The 22,490-nt window shown below is 33.1% G+C and overlaps 2 protein-coding genes across 2 annotated transcripts in view; both read right to left on the reverse strand.

Annotated features, from left to right (window-relative positions):
- The window catches only part of LOC134531766 (SET and MYND domain-containing protein 4-like), a 334,526-nt gene that overhangs the window by 79,169 nt on the left and 232,867 nt on the right, over positions 1–22,490 (reverse strand). The window lies entirely within an intron of this gene.
- On the reverse strand, positions 5,180–15,308 carry LOC134531767 (mucin-2-like). The gene is made up of 2 exons (XM_063367660.1): positions 15,191–15,308; positions 5,180–7,179 (listed from the first exon to the last, which is right to left on the reverse strand). The coding sequence occupies exons 1-2, from the start codon at positions 15,227–15,229 to the stop codon at positions 5,563–5,565; spliced, it is 1,656 nt and encodes a 551-aa protein (XP_063223730.1). The 5' UTR covers positions 15,230–15,308; the 3' UTR covers positions 5,180–5,562.

Genomic DNA, 22,490 nt, shown 5'->3' on the forward strand with positions numbered 1-22,490 from the left:
TACGCGACATCTCCTCCAACTGTGTACGTGACTCTTCCGACTGTCTACGTGACATCTCCTCCAACTGTGTAGTTAATAGTTGTGCGATTCGTGTCCAGTCGTCTGCATTAAGTGTGCTAGTAACATTACTCTGTGTATTAGCTGTGGGCCTAGAAATATTTACATGTTCCGTGTCAGTTTCAACTCTTTCGACCTGTGGTTCTATGACAATCCCTTCACTAACCTCCATGTTGGCGATAGTGTTCTTGTCTGCCATGTCGTTTGTTTTGATAGTTTCCTGATGGGTGGGCCCTTCTCTACCGTTTTCTCCGTTATGTTTACGCCTCAAGAAATAAGTGGTTTCATCCATAGACATTATCTTTACCTATCCTTGCCTGCTAGTTATCCTGTTTCGTGGCCCCACGTTGTGGCGAAACTTTATTATCTCTGTAGAACGTGGTATATTTAATTATTGCAATTGGGCGCCTAATTATATATATATTTTAAAAGTAATGCCAAAGGTTAGGAATTTTGACGTAACTAGTTATACCTTCCAAAATATTAGTTTTTTTTTATTATTACCTTGACTTAACAGAACAAGCGAACATAAATGACATCTATTTAGGTAATCAAATAGTCTCATATATACTATATCAGTGATAGTTATCTGTATGCGGACATATATTCCTAGAGAGCCAAAATCTAAGTAAAGGTATTTGCATACTAGTAATGTCTCGATTCACGTAACCTTACGTCTAGTTCAGTTGTTCGGAGACACTGCGAACTCTGCAGCACTGGACATCTGGGTAGCGGTAACTAGAGACAAGGACATTTTCGACCAGCTGAAAACTACGAATACTACTGTTCTAGTTGTAAAATTAGATGACGACAGTTCAGCATCCTCCTCTGATCCTGAAAAGTCTTTATAATTAATTTGAAACGATCTCACCGACGTAGACCACATGGAACCTTGGATGTATGGTTGTCATGGTTGTAACGGGAACTCAGGCCTCAGAATTCTTGTGACAGCGACTGACGGCTCCGACCATCGTCCTTCATGGATGGAAAGTACGAAGATTCGAACCCAGGATGTTCATGAATGTAGATATCAACCGAAAAGTCAGTTCATTCTTGAAGTTCGGAAAATCCATAATTCTTTCAAATTAATGCAGAATTTCATGAACCCAACTTGACGTCTACCAAAATAACGGAACTCCGCTGTAGTCTCTTCTTGTGAGCTGAACGGAAATGTAAAGAGAAGTACGACCCTCACTCAGTACGTATCTTCTTATCCAGATAATTTTTTCTTATTTTATTTGTTTTTTTACACCTCCATATTCCAAAAACCACTATCGAACGAATACCTGTTTATAGCAACCATAGATGAACTAACCAAAGCTGGAATTGAAAATCCACAGACTTATGCAAGTAGGAATAACGAGAATTTAAACCGCGCTAAAATATAGTAATGGTTTTATAAATGCATAGATAAAATAGCTTTGCAATAGCATCATTAATTAGATTTGAGGCTCTCTATTCACATCTTTCTCCTACTGTTTTTAACATAAAACCTTTTAAATAAATTACATCAATTTTGCACTCATAATCTCATAAAAAAAAGGAAAAAGAAAACTGTAAACATAGTGACGGTTTACAATATACAATTTTATTCTGACCTATTTTTATGATAAAACTTACCGTTTGGCTGAAAAACGCAAAAAAAAAAAAAAAACATATTTGCGAACTTTGACCTTGAATAAATTTTTTTTCAAATGTTGGAAGGATGGGAACTTTTCCCATTTCATTTATAATGGTGTTCCGAACATCCGTACAAATTTTCAGCTCTATGCAAATTTTTGTAACCTAGTATGTCTAATGTGACCGGGCTGCTAAGAGTCCAACCTATATACGAGTAGGGACACAAAAAATGGACAGAGAGCACGCTGCCATTCGTAGACGTAGTACAGAGTTCTCCCGCTAGATGGGGTTAATAGATACCTTCACTAAACAGCGGCCCAGACGGCGTCCTCTTGTGCCGCCTGCGAAATCGTTATGGTAGATTTAAAAGAACAAAGAGTGTATTTGGAATTTTGTTTCCTTTACCAAATACTTCAACAGGTTTTTCAAGGTGGAAGATATGCGCCGTACACAAGTTTTCGAGTTGTTTGGGCGCTTTAAATGTGGTGAGATGAGTGTTGACGACCATGCTCGTTTTGGGCGTCCTTCAACATCTGGAAACGATGAATGTTCAAGCACATACATCAACATTCGAACCGACGCCATGATGATGCCGTAACTGTCCGTTTAGTCCGAAGATCGCAGCACTGTCCCAAGGTCCATAGGGTGGTGCAAGAAGGCACCAAGTCGCACAAAAAAAAAAGTACACAGCAACCCTCAACAATGAAGAAGTTGAAAAAATCAGCGAGGAGCGTTGTTTCATGATCGAAGAAATTTTAGAAGAGATAGTGCCAGCGAATTTTGACTTAGGATTTGCAAATGAGACGTAGTTGCCAATAAATTTGTTTCTCGCCTTCTCAAACAGGATAAAAAAAAACATTCGATTGGTCTGTCGTTCCCCACTCTCCATATTCGCCAGACCTAGCCCCGTGCGACTTTTTCCTGTTCCCGAGAATGAAGAAAAATCTAAAAAGGAAGCGTTTTGATAATGTGGAGGCGGTAAAAATAGCTTCAAAAGAGTACTGGAGGATATCAAAGTTGAAGAGTTCCAAAGGTGCTTCAAACAGTGGGGAAAAAGACTTGACAAGTGCTACGCATCTAATGGAGAGTACTTTGAAGGCGACTGAAGGAATTTTGTAAATAACTAAATAAATTTTTTATGACAATAATCCGGTTTTTTTTTTGTTTGTTATATGATGCACGCGTGACTGTTGGTTCTCACGCACGCGCTTACGGGTGTTTCTGGGGATGGGCCGGGGGATGGGGGGTTAATTGACAGGCAATTATATTTTACAAATCAAGGATTTTTTTTCGGTTAGTTGCTGAAAAGTGTTTGTGTCTGTTGGAAAGAGTGCGTAGGAGATACGCTGATGGCCTTCAGGTACTAAGATGGGTGAGATAAGACATCACATGGAAGGTGTGCATAATTTTTTGAATTGGTGGGGTTCAAAAAGCTTTTAAAATTGAATTGAACATATTGCCGTGTCTCTGACTGTTTCTTTCAAAAGTTTTAGTTCAAATGGATATAATTTTAATTTTTCCATGCTACATTTTTTTTGTTAACTAATTATTCGCAAGTGATATGAATCCATTTAGCGATAATTTAAATATGAAATCAGTGATTTTCCAAATGTGTTTAAGCATTGGAGTAGTGAGTTTGGAGAGGAAAAAAGTTACGGGGGTTAAGTGAATTGTGAAGCTTGCAGAAGCAAAGTCTCCAATTTAAATTTTTGTCGCTTGCTTAATGATGTAAACTGATTTTGTACTATAATTTAGTATTCACTCTACTTCATATTAACTAATTATCACACTATCTATTTCTCCCACCCTCAGCATTGGAGGGTTTGTTGGTTGTAAATGATAGGTTAAAAGATGTTGTGACTTTTTATTAATAAAGCGACTTTTCCTGTTTTATTTTTTGTTTGTTTCTGTATTCTCGTGTGAGGAAGATAAGTCTATTAAAGTGTGGATAGTGGCTACGGGGTGTTGGTGCACGTAATCTCTGGCATTTTCTATTGTGGATAGATGTAGTAAGTGTACAAACATATTACAGGTTAGCGGCTTCATTATAAATACAATAGCCCCATGTAAGATATTAATTCAATTTTTTTGTTTAAAATTAAAATGAAAAGTACCGCTATATATTTTTTTGTTCAATCCGTGAATGACTGAAGTATTTTCTCAATTTTTCTATTGAAGTGGTTAAGAAGAATTGAAGTTAATAAGATGGAGCATTTGGGTGAGCAGGACAGTTTGACTAGGAGCAAAACAAGTAGGAAAACAAAAAAAAAAGTTTAACTTTCTAGTGGAATAAGCGAGAAGTTCTAAAATGTCATGATTTTTTTGTACAATAATATGGTTATTGAATGTACCCTAACACAATTTTACTAAAAAACTTAGATGTATTTTTGAGATTTTGAGCTTATTTGGAGGGGTGGATAATTAATTCAGACAAAATACTTGAGATCTTGCAGCAAAAAATGTATAGTTAAAATTTTTTGTATATTTTAAACATAAATTTATTCAGTATGTGTATAGTCATTGGGGGATTATGTTATACATGATTATCTGATATACAAATTACATGCACTAGGATGTCTTTCACTCTCAAGATGTTATCTATGAAACTATATTCTCAACTATATGTGACTTAAACCTATTTTATACACGTTCATAGCTCTACGCGCTATCTCCGGCAAATTAATCATCGTCTATTTTTATAAATACCAAGTCAGGTATTTAATTATCAGGTAATTATGCCATCGTGACTTTGTAATTGTCATAAATAGTTTGCACAAACAAATGTTTTATGGCTGAACAATAATTTTGCAATAAATCCCCACATTTTCTCCCTTGAAGCTTACAATTTTGCATCTTCTTTTGTTGTAAAATCGTGATTAGTAAAATATCTCAATGCATGTTAGCCAAAAATTTTGGAATACTTTCTTCTGTTTCTTGAATAACAAGCATATATATATAAAAGCAGAACCCTGCAGACGTTGTCCTTTCAGTGTTTATTTACCTAAATATATGTCTCAAATGGATGGTTTGTATGTAAAAATGGTATTCCATTTTAAACTCATTCATCAAATACTGATCAGTTACAATCACTATTTGTTCTTATTGAGGATTAAGGACAGTAAAAATCACAATACACCAATTTTCAAGGCGAACGTTTAAACGGAATAGAAGTTCATGCGCTGCAGTGCTCTCTAGTGGCGAATTATAGAAAAATTAATATTGTGAAAATATTCTCCGGTTCAAATATATATGAATACCAATTTCACGGTGATCGGTTGAACGGCGTAAAATTTGCTGCGCTGCAGCGCCATCTAATGGTGAGTTATAGTAAAATATATTTGTATAATTCATGTCCACCAATCGAAATTATGTTGAATATCTGCATTAAACGTTTTAAATCATCTATTACTATTTTTATAAAATATGTTATCATATAATACATAAGTAATACTAGTCTTATATATGAATATGAATAATACGATAGGGTAAAAAGACCAATCCATAAAATTCTCATTTTTATTTCTGGTTTTATCATGCTTTATTACACTACGTATTTTAACAAATAAGTAAACAAAACAAAATATTTTTAACATTGCTAAATATGCAATTCATTATCGTTTCAGACTACAAAGAACAATAGCAACTTTATAGAGATTGTACATTAAAATGTTCACATAATTTTTTTTTTATTCTGCTAATCACATTTCTTGGGCACACTTAATGTTTTCAATATTGTTCTCTTTCGGATAAATAAAACAACCAATTATTATATAATGTAATTTGAAAGCTAGTGAAGACTAAACAAGTATATTTGACATGTTTTATAGTATAATAATTGGAGCCTATAGAAATAACAGATTTTTAGTTATTTTTTTTAAAATATAATTAGCAGTACAAAGATGTCCAACACTGGTAGCCGCAGCTTATACTACAGTATAAACCATCAGGACAACTTTCGTCGTCATGAGATGCGACACCATCTACACAATCAGCAAAAGTAGAGTTATTTACACAAATGAATCCAAATTCGTTACAAGAATTTGCAGTGGTGGTGGAAATAGAAGTGGTAGTGGTGGTTGACAGTGTTACAGTAGTTGATGGAATGGTGGTTGATGAAATCGTGGTTGATGGGGTGGTGGTTGATTGGGTGGTGGTTGATGGAGTTGTGGTTGATGGTTTGGTGGTTGATAGAGAGGTGGTTGATGGAGTGGTGGTTGATGAAACATTTGTTGATGGAGTGATAGTAGTTGAGGAAGAAATAGTGCTTGATGTGGTAGTAGTAGTTGTTGGGGTAGTGATGGTCGTTGGAGTAGTGGTTGATGGGATAATTTTGGTTGATAGAGTAGATAAGGTTGTTGGGATAGTAGTGGTTGTTGTGGTAGTAGTGGTTGTTGCGGTAGTAGAGGTTGTTGGGGTGGTCGTGGTTGATAGGGTTGTCGTGGTTGATGGGGTACTAGTGGATGTTGGGGTAGTAGTGGATGTTGGGGTAGTAGTGGATGTTGGGGTAGTGGTGGATGTTGGGGTAGTAGTGGTTGTGGTAGTAGTGGTTGTGGTTGTTGGGGTAGTAGTGGTTGTGGTTGATGGGGTAGAAGTGGTTGTGGTTGATGGGGTACTGGTGGTTGTTGGGCTAGTGGTGGTTATTGAGGTAGTAGAGGTAGTTGGGGTAGTTGTGGTTGTTAGGGTAGTTGTAGTTGATGAGGTAGTTTTAGTCGATGGGGTAGTAGTAGTTGTTGGGGTAGTAGAGGTTGTTGGGATTGTTGTGGATGTTGGGGTAGTAGTAAATGTTGGGATAGTTGTAAATGTTGGGGTAGTTGTGGATGTTGGGGTAGTTGTGGTACTAGTTGACAAGCTAGATGTAGATGTTGTGTAACATGAACTGTTTGAAAAAGAACACATTCCGAGAACAGTACTAAAGTATGAGTTTGAAGGACACGTATACAAGTATGCTGAATATCCACTCGTCATCTTTACGCAGAGATAGTATTGAGAACAGTTGGAGTCCACAGCATATCGTCCTGAAGCACTACACTGGAATGATTGAGTGACAGTTGAAGTGGCCATTGTTGTAGAGGTTGTGGTCGTACTTGCGGAACATGTAATATTCTTGGCTGTGCACTGGCCGGTAGCAGAGTTGAATTTCGTGTTAGCAGGACATGTGTAGAGAAAGGCAGAGTATCCACTTGTAGTCTCAACACACAGATAGTACAAAGAACAGTTTGACGGGACAGCGTGTCTTCCAGAGCTGGTACACGTATAACCTTCTGTCGTAGAAGTTGACTCAGTTGTTGTAGTAGTGGTTGAAGTGGCGCAATCCACTGAGGCATAGGTACACTCTCCAGTTTCAGAGTTGAATTTAGAACTTCCGGGGCATGAATAAAGATATGCAGAGTATCCAGTCGATGTTTCGACGCACAAATAATATTGCGTACAGTTGGAAGCGGCAAATCGTCCACTTGCAGAGCACGTGTATGACTGAACAGCATGGTTCGCCAGTATGAAGATCTAAACACAAATAATAATAACTTAATTCTTAAATTACTCGACACTCAAACCAATATTTAAATTCTCCATTTTACACAATTTTTTTCTAGTCAAGTTTTAGTAGTAATTTAGTTTAAATGGTGTTTATATATATATATCAACCATTTCATTTATTTAATGTTTGATATTGTCTTAAAATATATGCCTATCAGATATCCTAGTTGTTACCTCAACCTAATTCTTAAATTTGTGGAGCTTCTATGTATTTTAAAAAAAGTAAGCCAATATTTCAGTATTTGCTAGAGATGTGTAAACAGCCGCCTCGTTAACGAGCATATTCATTTGTTGTCATCAAGTGTCAAATTTACTTATAATTCGTAACTCAGACACTAAATTTACCTCAGAAAACATTGAAATAACGCCGAGCATAATAAATATACAAAAAGTATTAATTTTAAGGAAAAACGCTACAATTTTTTCCGCTTTTAAAACCTATTTATAATTCTGTTTAACATGATGTTACTATTTATTTCTCAGGGTTATCCAAACAACAGGAGTTACGTACGCGTCACATTTAAATGCCTGATCGCCGAACCTGTGACATTTCCTCCAAGACAGGAATTATCATTGCCTGATTTTAAATTTTTGTATATGTATACAACACTTTACAAAATTTACCTCAAGGATAATTTATTTATAATTTTTTTCTTATCTAATTACTGTAATAACTTTTAATACATAACTAAGGCTGTTGGGTCAGTTATTTCATACTACGTAGCGTAAACTTGTTACTTAAAGTAAAAATAAATAATGTAAGTACAACATTTAATAAAAATGTTAACTATAGTTGAACACACCTATTTTTGTAAGTAAATAAGTTTCCATATAGTATTTATGGATAAACGAATTATTTAAAGGTAATGCACCCCTGTTAAATAAAAAAAAGATTTTTTTATTTCACTATGAATTTAAGAAAGATGGGCATTACTATTACGTTAAAATATGTGCTGTTTCCTTTGTCTCAGTTGGTAAGATTTTTTTCTCTCCATTTTTAAAGCTAGTCTAATAAGTTTAATAACAAATTAAATTTAAATAATCGGTAGAATTTTAAACTTGTGAAGCTAAATGTAAAACTATAACTGTGAGTTATATCGATGAAGCGACTTATTGCATACCTATAATGTTATAATTATATGGTAAAGAACCTACATTATCTCAGACTCCATTTCCATTATATTCTTTGCGCTTAATATTACTGGATTTTCACAATAGCATAGAAGGAAAATTAAATTTTTATTAAGATAAAAAGTGCACAGAATATTTTTATATACATTATACTAAGACACGTTTGTTGCATTTTAGGAAATTGAGCCATAGAAGAAAAAATAACAAATAACATTCCCCCAGGTTATACTGCTGAAATGTTTGTATTGCAGTTTTTGGTCAGATTAAAGCACTATTTTTATTACTACTCATATATGTGGCTGCTTTGGTCAGCAACTACGGAGACTGTTTTTTATCTGTTGGAACATTATGTATCGTGTGTGTGAAGAACCGAAATCATTCTTCTCTATTGATTTACAAATTGTCATTCTTATTTTATACCTATGCGGATGACAGACGATATGGCAGAAATAAACATCGTGTAAGGCGAGCTTAATCGCAACCTTAAGTGTCTCTGATGGTTGATGAGTCAGAAAATTTATTTAAATACAAATATTATTCTGTAAACTGAGCTTATGGAAACTGGTCAGTAATTTCTATTATGTATTATACTTATTTTAATTTTTTCTTAGGTGGTAAATCACAGAATTAATACTAGAAATAAAAAATCTTATTAGTTTGAATTTCAAAATATTTAGTAAGGTTTCTTTAAGCTTCCTTGTTCTTAAAACCATGAAGACTTCGCTGCTGAATTGTTCACTGCAACATTTCATTCATTGATGTTGTACTACTAATAGAGCTTCAGAAGGATAAAATGTGTTAATACATTTTTTTTTACTTAAAACCACATTTTTGAAACAGCAATAATACTTTTACCTACACAAGTAAGTTATTGTGCAGCCAAAGCAGAAGTGAGAAAAAGTATTGATTAATTTTCATATAAGTTTATTTTCTTCGTTGATAAATTTGATATTGTATATTGGCTGTATGTCTGGTTAAAATTTTCTGTAAATGTAACCAAATATCTAAACTAGACAGAAATTGTAAGCTATTGATTCTAAAAGAATGTTAACAATGAAATAGATTTTTTTAATAATTTTATTCTACACGTCACTTGAAAAAAATAATGCTACTTGATGTGTCATCGATTGAAAAGAAATTCTACGAGCTCTTGACTAAATGAGATAAATATTTTCTTCTTGATGGTCTAATTGAGAAATGTATTAATGTAATATTAACTTATCATACAAAATAAATAATGTTTTATTTAACGCAGGAAACTTGTAATATAGGTAGGTACACCTAATCGTAAAATAACATGCATTTAATTTATACGGTTATTCCACGTACACAGTAAAAAAATGTGTTCATCTTAATAGTTCATTGACAACGAGTCATGCCTTTTTAATAGGTTATTTTGTGTTAGTTTATTACTGTGATGTATAACTTATAAAACTTTTTGGGACTTGTAATAAACAACTTTTTTAAGTAATAACCTAGAAACAAGCAAATTTAAAGATAGGCTAATTCCTCATCATCAACTAAAATCCTAAGTTTAAGAAAACCACCTCGCATTCCTATAAATTGTTCGTTTACATTTCATTAATATAAGTACATTTATTTTCTTGTAAATTTATTTCCGTGACAAAGTTAATATAAACATATAGTTACTTTTGTTTTTATTTTAAATGTTTACTTAAAAATTTCTGTAGGCCTAACTAGTATAAAATTCCAAAACGAATGTGCAGAAATTTGTATTTAAAGGTATTAGAGAAAGTAGATGAATAAATACTATTAATAATAACAGCATTTTTGCATATGGTAAAGTATGTATAATGTAATAATGAAGTATATACTTTATTAAAATATAAAATGCAATGAGAGCGTCTAAAACAGGTCTTGGCCTTCATGTTTCGTTCATTGGCACCACGCACTTTAGCATTGTCGTACAGACACACATAACCTACAACCTTGAGACGTTAATAAATATAATAAAAATAGTTTAATCACGATTTTTTTAAGATATGTTTATTTCATATTAAAATAACTTAAGTAATCAAAAGACATTCATTTTTGGTAAGGTTCTCGATGTCCAGAAACGCAAACATATTTAAAAGTTGCATGCAGCCACACGCGCGAGTCCGCCATCTTGACAGCTTCGGCTCATGGGTATAGCAGAAAATGATAACGCTATTGCCCAGCATTCAACACTCGTGGCACCGCCTAGTGGTCTGCAGTGCTTGGAGGCTACAAGTAGGCGGAAGTATTAATGTCACCTACCCTTTTTACATGCTTTATATTAGCTTCACCTGTATGTTTGTCTGTCCGTCTGTAACTCTGTCTGTCCGTCTGTAACTCTTTCGACTAAGAGTGAGTGACTCATCACAGTAAAATGTCCCACCAATTACATTACGTTCGTTAGCCGAGCGGTCTAAGACGCGCGACTTCTGTGACGTCAGCTTTCGGATTCAGCGATCGTGGGTTCTACTCCCGGCCACGCCGAAAAAAAAAATTTTTTTTTCCCCCCGGTAAATTCTAATATTATATCCATACATCTAACTGCAAATGATTCGTAGAGACTTTACCATTTCTTTGTGACGTTGCAACTCCAAATAGTTATCTCAGATGGTAATAGGTAGTGTCGGTAACTCATTTCCCTATGATAATTATACATAAATATAGTTTAAAAAACTAAAAAAACATGCTTTTAAAGAGCATCAAACTAAAAAGTTAAAAATAAATATAGTTTAAAAAACTAAAAAACATGCTTTTAAAGAATATCAAACTAAAAAGTTAAAAATAAATATAGTTTAAAAAACTAAAGAAACATGCTTTTAAAGATTATCAAACTAAAAAGTAAAAAATAATTTTAAAATTTAATTTATGACAATAGTATATAAGCAATACTAGTATAAATGAGAAAAAAGCATGGGGCGCTTAGTATACAAAAAATATGGCACAAAGCGCCTCAAGCTTTTTTCTCATTTATACTAGTATTGCTTATATACTATTGTCATAAATTAAATTTTAAAATTATTTTTTACTTTATAGTTTGATAATCTTTAAAAGCATGTTTCTTTAGTTTTTTAAACTATATTTATTTTTTACATGCTTTATATTAGCTTCACCTGTATGTTTGTCTGTCCGTCTGTAACTCTGTCTGTAACTCTGTCTGTCCGTCTGTAACTCTTTCGACTAAGAGTGAGTGACTCATCACTGTAAAATGTCCCACCCATTTCATTACGTTCGTTAGCCGAGCGCGCGACTTCTGTGACGTCAGCTTACGGATTCAGCGATCGTGGGTTCTACTCCCGGCCACGCCGAAAAAAAATTTTTTTTTTTCCCCCGGTAAATTCTAATATTATATCCATACATCTAACTGCAAATGATTCGTAGAGACTTTACCATTTCTTTGTGACGTTGCAACTCCAAATAGTTATCTCAGATGGTAATAGGTAGTGTCGGTAACTCATTTCCCTATGATAATTATACATAAATATAGTTTAAAAAACTAAAAAAACATGCTTTTAAAGAATATCAAACTAAAAAGTTAAAAAAAAATATAGTTTAAAAAACTAAAGAAACATGCTTTTAAAGATTATCAAACTAAAAAGTAAAAAATAATTTTAAAATTTAATTTATGACAATAGTATATAAGCAATACTAGTATAAATGAGAAAAAAGCATGGGGCGCTTAGTATACAAAAAATATGCCACAAAGCGCCTCAATCTTTTTTCTCATTTATACTAGTATTGCTTATATACTATTGTCATAAATTAAATTTTAAAATTATTTTTTACTTTTTAGTTTGATAATCTTTAAAAGCATGTTTCTTTAGTTTTTTAAACTATATTTATTATATTTGAAAATACCGATACTGGCGGAAGACGGGTTGTCGTGAGCGGGAGACACGACAAGAAGAGGCTAATGCATTTCAGAATCGAGCCCTAGAGTAGGTACCCGTAAGGGGGAGAGGGGTTGTGTTCATTAGGACGATATCCCCTCCCCCCCACTCAAAAAATTCCTTTAAATAAATATCGTTCCCGCCTACAAAACGAAAGAATTTGAAAGCAAACAGCGGACAAAGTGGTTATATATCCCCACTCCCCGCCCCCTCTTCTGAAATGAAATTATGCGTACGCTCTTGAATGTGACAGGACCATTTTTTTTATATGTACGCTTTAGTGCAATGGGTGTCAACTGAAGAAAGTAACATAATACTAGACGGGATTAATAAATGCAGCCATTCCGGTGAATGAGCTAGAAACCACGTTCTTTCGTCAAATCCGTGTAACTTTTTGGCTATAATGGCATTGGGATAGAGAACTATCTTACCAGTTTTATGTAAGCTGAATCAGATGGGCAGGTACTAATATTTTTGAAAATAAATATTATGTGATTTTAATAATAATTTTTAAAGTTAAGATGGATAAATAGGAAGTAAATAACTTAATATTAATTTCAACCTATTTCAGGCCATCAAAATTTTGTATGGTGTCAAATTGAAAATTTTTTTGTCTACGTTAAGGTAGAGATAACACTAAGATATTGTCCAAGAGCATAACATACTATTTATTCATATTATTATGTAGTCATGCCCAAAAAATGAATTCACTAATAAAAACCAACATACTTCACTATTAAATCTAGACATTTCATTAAATTGGATGCAATGCTTTAACACAACCAAATTTTGAAAATTAATAACGGTAAATTGTCCTAGCCATAAAACTGTTGAAACCAAGATGGTGTATTTTTGTTCCTATCTATTTTCCTTAAATTTAAAAAGTTGCATACCGAAATAACATTAAGGTCAGGGGCGCAACAACTAAATTTCCAAAAGGGGAGGGGGCAATATACCTTTTTATAAATAATCATCGATCCCCCCTATTGAAGCGGGGGGGGTCCGGGGGTCCTCCCCCGGGAAAATTTGTATTTCAAGGTGGAAAATGGTGCTATTTAAGTATTTTTATTATCAAAAAATTGATCTTTGCCCCCGTTTGTCACCACTTCAAGGTTTCAGAGGGGAGGCAAAATACCCTTGCCCCCCCCCTGTTGTTGCGCTCCTGATTAAGGTTATGTGTTATTGTTTCTCTAGGTTCTTGTTTTTATTTTTTTTTTAATTTACTAACATACGACTTATAATCTCCTGCGGACATTCTACGCTGGCTAAATTAATTGATAGCTAATTAAATGTTATGATTATTCTTAAATATAGTTACAAAAGTATGATGTATGATATAATGTGTTAAAACTAATAATTACAATGTTGTATTAAACTAAAGAATGAGGACACATAGTTTAACTGTAAGAAAATAATACGACTTAATTTTTCAATTTTGTTATACATTTAAACTACTGTTGCAGTCATTTGCAAGGGTAAAATACGATATTGGTGTCCTGGAGTTTAGAAAATATGTAAATGAGAATAATATGGCATCATCTATCTAGACGATAACATCATAAGTAGGTTTTATGGAATAGATTTGGTTTTCATATTTCTATTGTGTGTTAATGTTGCAGGCGCTATCTCAATTTATTACCTTTCACGGTAAATGTGTTACTTTAAAATGTTATAACGTGTTCTTATGGAACCGCGTATTGCTGCAGAAGGTGTCATCATTGTTGCATTTATTTATTTTTTATATCTCGACTTTATTAATAATAAAATTGTCCAGGAAATTAAAGCCGTAATTTGCATGAATTTATTTTTAAAAAACTAAATAAAAATGATGTATACATTATCTTCCACTCAAAAAAAATTTTTTTTGTCTCTTAGTCTGTTCCAATAATTGTTCTTCCTTTACGCAAAATATATTAGACGTATTTCGATGAAATTTACTTCGTTAGTAAGGTCTCTGACTAAGTTTGACACTCATTATGAAATTCCACCCCTAAAGAAGCGAAACAAGATAAAAAATAGTTTATACGATATAAAATAATTCCTCCAATAATAAAGCAAACGTTATGATACTGGATTGTGTATAGAAGCCTAAACAAGCTAAAATATCGATTCCCTTTCTACTATTTCCCGAAAATTCCCAAACAAAAAACAATTACCTAGTTTTTACCATTTTCAGAAATAAAAACCTCTATGGTAATAAAAATGGGAAGTTTTGTTTTGTTAAGAACAAATAATATTTTCGACAAATTAATTAACGTAGCACGAATAAAGTGCTTTAAGATTAACGTATTCTGTTGGGATATTGACGAAACGCACAAAAATATAAAATAAAGTACTCACAATTAGAATTTCGAAGTTATTAATTTAGGAAGCAATCATTTGAGTGTATGAAGGAATGCATTTTAATAATCTCCTTTTAAGGGCAAGGCATAATTACATAGCTAAGTTAATGTTTTTTATTCCGTTAAAGTTATCTTAAGTTATCCATTTTTAAAATGCCGTTAGTGAAAGATGCCTTAGTTTACAAAATTGCTTGTGTATGCAGTGCGGACATTTTTGATGAAAATTGTAATTCTGTTGGATCATTGCTTAATAAAGTGTGATGGCATAAGTTATGAGTTACTCCAAAAGAGTATATAATAAAATCATGACCTTGGTTTATTAAATTTTTAAAATAGTCTCAAATGTATATAATAATTATGAAGTACTTGGATTTTGACGAACTGTGTTATTTTATGAACCTAACGTTTTTCATTGTCATTAACATTCATCTATCTTGCAACAGGTCATTCAAACGGCAGATGAATTTCACTAGGAAAATATAGCATAACTGTCCATTGTAAGGAAGCACATAACCTACACTTTATGAGAGTCGACTGATTATTATATATGAAGATAATTTATTTATGAGGGTCGACTGATTATGAAAAGATAATTTATATAAACTCTATGTAAAAACTCACCAGGTAGGCCAATAGACAAGTTTCGCACCGCAGTGACATCGTTCTGCAATTGCAGTTCGCTATCTCTGGATGTCCTGACGCGTTTGCCCTTTAAGGCTGCCGACTCCGGCAGCGAGGCTTTTGTTCTCGCCGCAGCAGAAGCCTCGCGGCATCGCTGACTGAGACTTAAGCCCCTTCGGAGGGATAAGGCGCGTGCATCGGCAACACAAATATTGATCGCGCGCACCGACGCTGGCATTGTGCGTGGTCGCGGCGGTGGCTTGGTGTTGCGCATCTGCATTTCAAAACTTAACGACTTGGCAAACATTATCCTCAGAAACGTTATTATTGCACACACCTGATAAAGTACCAGCGATTCTCAGTGCACAAGTGCGTATGCTTTCGGGTATTTCCATAGCTTCTCGCTCAGAAAACTCCACACCATGCCCTTTGTAACTTTCTACATGTAAACTTTATATTAAGTTAACATTTAAATAACTGTTTTTTTTCATTAAGTACATTTTAAATTGAATTTTTTAAATATTTCTTCACATTTTATAAATTCTGATGTTATTTTTGTTGCGATATTGTAAGTATATATCTTTTAAAATGTTTGTACCTAACTGCAAAAAAAAAATTAAATAATAAAAAAAATATCTATCCGAAAATGGATTAATTTGGATAAAATATGTAACTCGCGTTTATAACCAGTCTATAATAATATGCTTGTGTACCTACATCAACACAAACCTTTGAAGCAAAAACTACATGAATGAAATTTTTTCAAATTTAAAAATATATATAGCTTAAACACGTTTTTAAAAATAAATTTGAAACACCCCTTTTATCTTACTAGTATTTTTTTTAAATTTAAATTAATCTAGTTACGATCATTTTAAAGGAAATAATAAAAATAGCTCTATAGTATTTACAAGTATACGCATCGTTAAAAATTACACTATACCGTTTTATTATTTGTTAACTAAACTTCTGATATCACAATAAAAACAAAATAAATTTTACTAAATTTAATTAAAATGTATTAAAAAGTAAAATTGAAGCGTCTTGAAACAATTACTGACATTGATGAAATTTAAATGTCAGGTTTATGAAACTAAAGTAAAAAAAGACTGTCTAACAAGCTCTAAACATTAAAATTATAAATTTAGGGGTGAGTTTTACGTCCAATGGTTGAGTACGGGGCCTTAAAGCAAGTGTGGTTTTTTTATGATAATATTTATATTGTACGCATGTGCAGAAAATGTTCAAAATTGGGTTTTGTATGGCTGTATAGGCATAAAAGTAAAAAAAATAATTGTGAATTTGTAAATGGGAATGTGATCACCATGTTTTCCCAGTAATTTTTATAATGGCCTGCAATACAAACAGATTATATCAAATTAATGGTACATCCTGATAAACCATCTATATCTAATGCATATTGATGTATATTTGGAGTCACGAGTTATAATCTTCAAATTATCGGATTCTCTTGTGTCATTCGTACTATGTGGGGTCTTATTTAATTACTTCTAGTATCCTTGTTTTTGTTTCTTGTTCTTGGATCATGCTTCTTAGATTGAAATTTCGTCCAATTCCGTTCTTACTTCATTTCCATGATGTATAGATTAAAATAAAATTGGAATTATCGTAATCATGTTTATGTCCATAGCAGTGTAGTTATCGTTAAGTCACATTTATTCTCATCGAACAGGATGTACTCCAACTAGTAGTACATTTATTCCTTTTTTTAAATAATTTATTCAACTCTTTCTTAATCTATATCCTTCTTTTATCTTGTTTCTTTCTTCCTTATACAGTTATTTTACATATCTTCATTTTTATATGCTTCTCCTTATTTATATTTTCTTAGATCCTCCTCTACTTCAGTTATCATCTTCAATCATCCTCCACCTTATATAATCTTCCCCTATTCTCTCTCAGTCTTATTTCTTTCTTTTTTGTATTCTAGTCTCTGCCTATACCTTAAATTATTATCACGTTCTCAGTCTTTCCACGCACTTCTTCATTAATCTATAATCTTCATTTCTCCTATACCTCTGTCTCCATCCTTGGGAATCAACCATTATCATCTTCATTTTCTTCATATTGTTTTTCTTCATTATCCGCCCATATATCGAATCGTCTTTTTCAAGTTTTAAGGCTTCACTTGCACTTCTTATTTCTTCTATAATCTGTGTATCTCTTCTACTTCTGTCTCCATTCTCGATGATTTGACTTCTTCATATTTTTCATATGCATCTTGTCTTTCTTCAATACACCAACGATTAAACTCCTTCAGTCTGTTTCCCATTTCTCTTGTCATATTCTTCCAAATATCAAAGGTTTCTTTGTCCGGAAATATACATTTTATATCGTTATACTCATTATTTTTCCTCCTGAATTCTTCAGTATATTGGTACATGATATATTATATCTTCAAATATTAAAATAAGTTATACAAAGCATTTTATGCTGTATCACAAGTTTCACAAAGTTGTATCTCTACTAAGTTCATGGAAAGTAAGTTAGCTTTAAAATTACAATGGCCTGTAAGATATTGGTAACTGTAATTATCATTTTCTAGCCACCTACATATTTCAAATTTCTCATACATCTGGCATAAATTAATATGAAATCTTAACATCGTAGAGCTATCCCACAGATTTTGCCACTCATTAAGTATAGAGTTTCTAGATTGCCTTTTATCATTATTGTTCATTTTGAATGTTTCCCTTATTATAGAAAGGTCTAAAACCTCTTTTATGTGCATGTTAATTTTTAGTAGTCCATTTAATGCCTGTAGGGGCTCTGTAGATGATGTACTGTATGTTTTTCTTTATTTCAATCATGGCCGTTCTCTGTGAAAATATTAATACTCTTGATGTATGTACACATTGCACTACCCCAACCGAGACTGAATCAGCATAGGTCACTATGCTTACATAGACACCACTATACATTTTATTCAGTTATTTGTATCTAGGCTCCAATCTCAGCAATGGCTTTGTAGAGCTTATGAAACAATATAAGTGATTTCCTGGATACATACTCTACATGTTCATAAAAGTTAAATTTATATTAGATATTAAACTTGTTGAACAATTTTTATGAATCTCCCTTTGTACCTTACTGTAGGGAATCTGTTTGAACTCAGTCATACCTTAAAAAGTATACCCTCCATTTATCTGGAGGAATCTTCAGTTTACTTGATTCTGTCAAATCCTCGACCACATTTAGAGCTTTTCTGCCTTGATTTACATGTCAGTACGGGATGTAGCAGGTATCAGCAAAAGTCCATCGCCAGCATATACAAACACAATACATACATCCTTCAGGTAGTTCCTGCCTCAGTAACTCGTCAAATAATTTCGATACTGATACCGAAAATTAAAGATATCCTATAGTTAAAATATTCTGTTGAGACCATGTACATATTCTGTTGGTAACGTATCCTAAGATTGATGCATAAATATTTCGTACGCATTGCAGCATCTTCAATGTCCACATTATCTGGAGCCACCAGGCATTGTCAAAGACCCCATTATGTCCAGAGTAATTCCCAGATGTATCCATCCTAATAAGTATTGATAATTTGTATCATTTAATAAACTGTAAGTAAGTTGTGCTTTAACCCCTTCTGAAGCTATACTGCCGATTATTTAAACCCTGTGTGGTCTCTAAGAATTTACAAAGGTGTTTATTGATTACCCTTTGATAAATTTTCCCAAGTAATGGGAATATAGTTAATGATATGTTAGATTATATGTTACATGGATCTTTACCATTTCCTTTATAGATGATTTTCAGAATACCAATTTTCCAGATTTCTGGAAATATTACATCTTCCAGCAATTCATTGTATAATTTAAGTGTTCCTGCAAACGATTGGCTACCCTCCAAACCATATGTGTGATTATATATTGTCATATCCTGATGCTTTCTTGGGTTTAACCTAGTTATTTCATTCACCAATATTTCATTGGGTAACTTATCAGAATAGTGACATTTGTGTCTCCTGATTTATCTTATATAGTTCATTATCTTCCTGGTTTGTTGGCATCAGGCAGTAAACCATATAAAGTAGTCTTAAGATTGTTTTCAATCATAAAGTTCTGAAAGCTATCAACTACCATTCCTGGCTTCTCCATGGTGGTCAAGTCTTTTCTGAATAAAATTTACTAACTAATCTCCATGGCTCATTGTGACTTCTGTTTTAGAAATAAATGCTTGTTAAGAAGACTTACGAGTCCTCTTCGTTAGCTTCTTATAAAATCTTCTCTCTTGACAATATCTTGCTAACATATCCGTATTTACATCAGTAATGTGTTCTCCTTGAGAGTTTTTGGCTTTTATTTTAGACTCCTACCCTTTGTGTCCAATCCAATATACCACCATGGATATTCCTTAGTTTTCGCATTAAGCATTCTCATGTACCATTCACACAGTTCCACAATGATATTGGTAATGATTCTAGGTTTTTATTAAATATTTTATCTTATTTGTTTACAAGATTTTCCATTTGTAAACAAAGATAATAATCAAACCTTCTCCAATAAACTCCCTCGTGATTTAATTTTTTCCGAACTGGTGTCCTAGGTTTTTTTCCAGTACCAAGGTTTATATGAAAAGTTATGAGTCTATGGTCACTGCTAGTGGGTTCTGTTACTGCCCAATATTGCATTCTATTAGCTTTTCTTCGATCTGCGGTTGAAACATCAAGAAACGTTACCGAGTCCCATGCAATACAAACAGAAAGCAGATGATTGTGAGCAACGATTACATGTTTTGCTGCAAAGGAAAATCTGTTAAAGAAGAATCACTGACCAGAAACATGATCTCCTGATTACCTGTGTTTTTATTATTTACGTATGTTTATGGGTTATAATTATCTTAAATGAGTGAACAAATGTAGCGGATGGTGGATTGAAGAAATTGGAATTTTTTTCTCTAGTCGCTTTATTGTAGTAAATTTGAATCTTATAACTTAAAAAACTATGTAAATTAAAAATAATATAGGTTAACTTACAACCATGCGTCGTTCTGACAAATAAAAATATTTTGTAAATTTTTAATATTAAAAAAATTACGAACGATAAGCCATAAATTGCTATGCTCATTTTTGGATCAAGTAATTAAATAAATAGAAATATAATTTATATTTGAACAAAACTTGATCGGGTGATGTAAACAGATTTTTAATTTTTTACGTCATTTTCTTTTTTTTTTTTGTTACGGGATGGCACTTTTCCGCACTAAAGCGGTTAAAAAAAATTTTGACCCGCCCTAATAGAAGCCTTTAGTTTATGATGTCATGTTGGGTCTAATATTAGTTGGTTTGACGAATTGGGCAGGAATTTGCTGGAGTTACCACGTTTCCACATTCTACACACCTTTGGTAATTTTCTCTATAGAATATATTTTATTATATAGCATGGACTTCAATATAATTTTTTTCTATCACCTGTTATAAATCTGTTAAGAAATAGATTTTTTCATAATTTTGAAGACAATGAAGTATATAATACTTTAGTTTATGATATTTGGTTATTGTTTCGCTATTCCAATCCTATAGATAGATTTTTTCCCTCACAAAAACTTCATTATTAATTCATTAGATAATTCTCTGTCTAGTAATTCACAAAAAATGTGGTGTACAGTGTTCACTATGCTTTTTATTTTGCATAAGCCTTGAAATCAGTTTTTATGTGTCATTTGGTTCAAGTCCTTTGAACTACAGATATATGCAGCTACATACGTATTATCGTATAAGGCGAGACCCTATATCATTTTGTATTCGAGTAAATTCATGAGTTGCGTGTATATGTTATTAAATGTTACTGAGTATAATTTTTGCTTGATACAGTATTAATTGCAGTGTATAAACTAATTAAAACACAATTGACTAAACTACACGGTTTACGTAGTGTTACTGAAATAAAACTAGATATTAGCTCCAATAATTCAATTAAAATATACATATGTCTTCAACTATATAAGAACATATTGTATGGACTATTTTTTTCATTTAATTCAATAAGTTGGCAACGATGGTCATTAAAGACGGCAACACACAACTTCACAGCACAGAGATAATGGGGAAGGACTAGTCCGTGGCCTACAGGAATGAAACATCCCAGCATTTGGCTGAAGTGATTTTGGGAGATCGCTGACTTCGAGTCAAGTGTGTTACCACTACGCCAACTAGCTTCATGTTGGATGTGTCTACATTTGTAATATACCTATTTCATCACTGCATAAATTGTTATTCACAGTTTAAAAAAACATTTCCAAATGTTTCAAGAAGTTTGTAAATTCAAAATTCTAAACTTTAAATTCATTTTTAGCATTAATAAGTCACTTTTGTTTTGTTCTTAGGTGATTTTATATCATATAAAAATATTTTTATATTTTAATTGCCAAAAATAAAAAAAACTTCTTATATTTTGCTATGCATTTAGGACTACCAAAGACATTCTCAGGAGGGTGTTTCGATCGACTGGAAAATACAAAACATCATAACTCACGAGTGGTACACCGAACAATTGTCTCCCTCAACAAAATACTATTGTTTAAATATAAGCAAAAAATTGCAAAAATGCTAATTAGTTGATGTTGAATCAATTGTCTTGGTAAACGGCACATAATAATAAAAATATAGCAGTATATTACTTTTAAAAAAACTTTCAGTATTAAATTACTGCGTCAACTATCTGTGGTGTCTGAAAATTTTCATGTTTTATTTGTTTTTACATTGAAAATGGTAGGGCTAAGTCTTTTTCGCAACAAATATCCAGGCCGACTGTGTGTTATAACTTTGTAGCTTTGTCTGTGCTTTGTGGTTGGCTGGATTTATTTCAGGCACGTGACTACTGTCAGCACACCAATCACAGCCATCCAGTACAGAAGCAAACGCGTCCTGAATGGCCCGGTCAAATATGGCAATGACTTCTCTTGCATTCTGCCGCCAATTACAAGGGAAAAATCGCAGTCTAATGAGCAATCAGATTTTTTTTCTTCGCAAAAACGACATGCCTCTAGCAAATGCCAAACTACAGGCAAATGTGTGTGAATAGGTGAGGTAGCATGCACTCCACCGTCACCTAGGTCTTTTGGCTGCCCTCTTCCTCTGCTCTCACCACTTGCATACCGTCGAGAAGCAAGGAACTTCTATAATAGGGAATTTGCAACATGGTCACATAAAGTAAAGTGACTAAGGCTATTGGGGAGGGGGAGAGGGTTGAGCAAGTTAGGGCGGAGGAAATGGAGTAAGAGCACCTATAAAGGCGTATTCTCTCACCTCCTGGCGCTCATCCGTGAT

Source organism: Bacillus rossius, chromosome 5, assembly GCF_032445375.1.
Source record: "Bacillus rossius redtenbacheri isolate Brsri chromosome 5, Brsri_v3, whole genome shotgun sequence".
Taxonomy (NCBI): Eukaryota; Metazoa; Arthropoda; class Insecta; order Phasmatodea; family Bacillidae; genus Bacillus; species Bacillus rossius.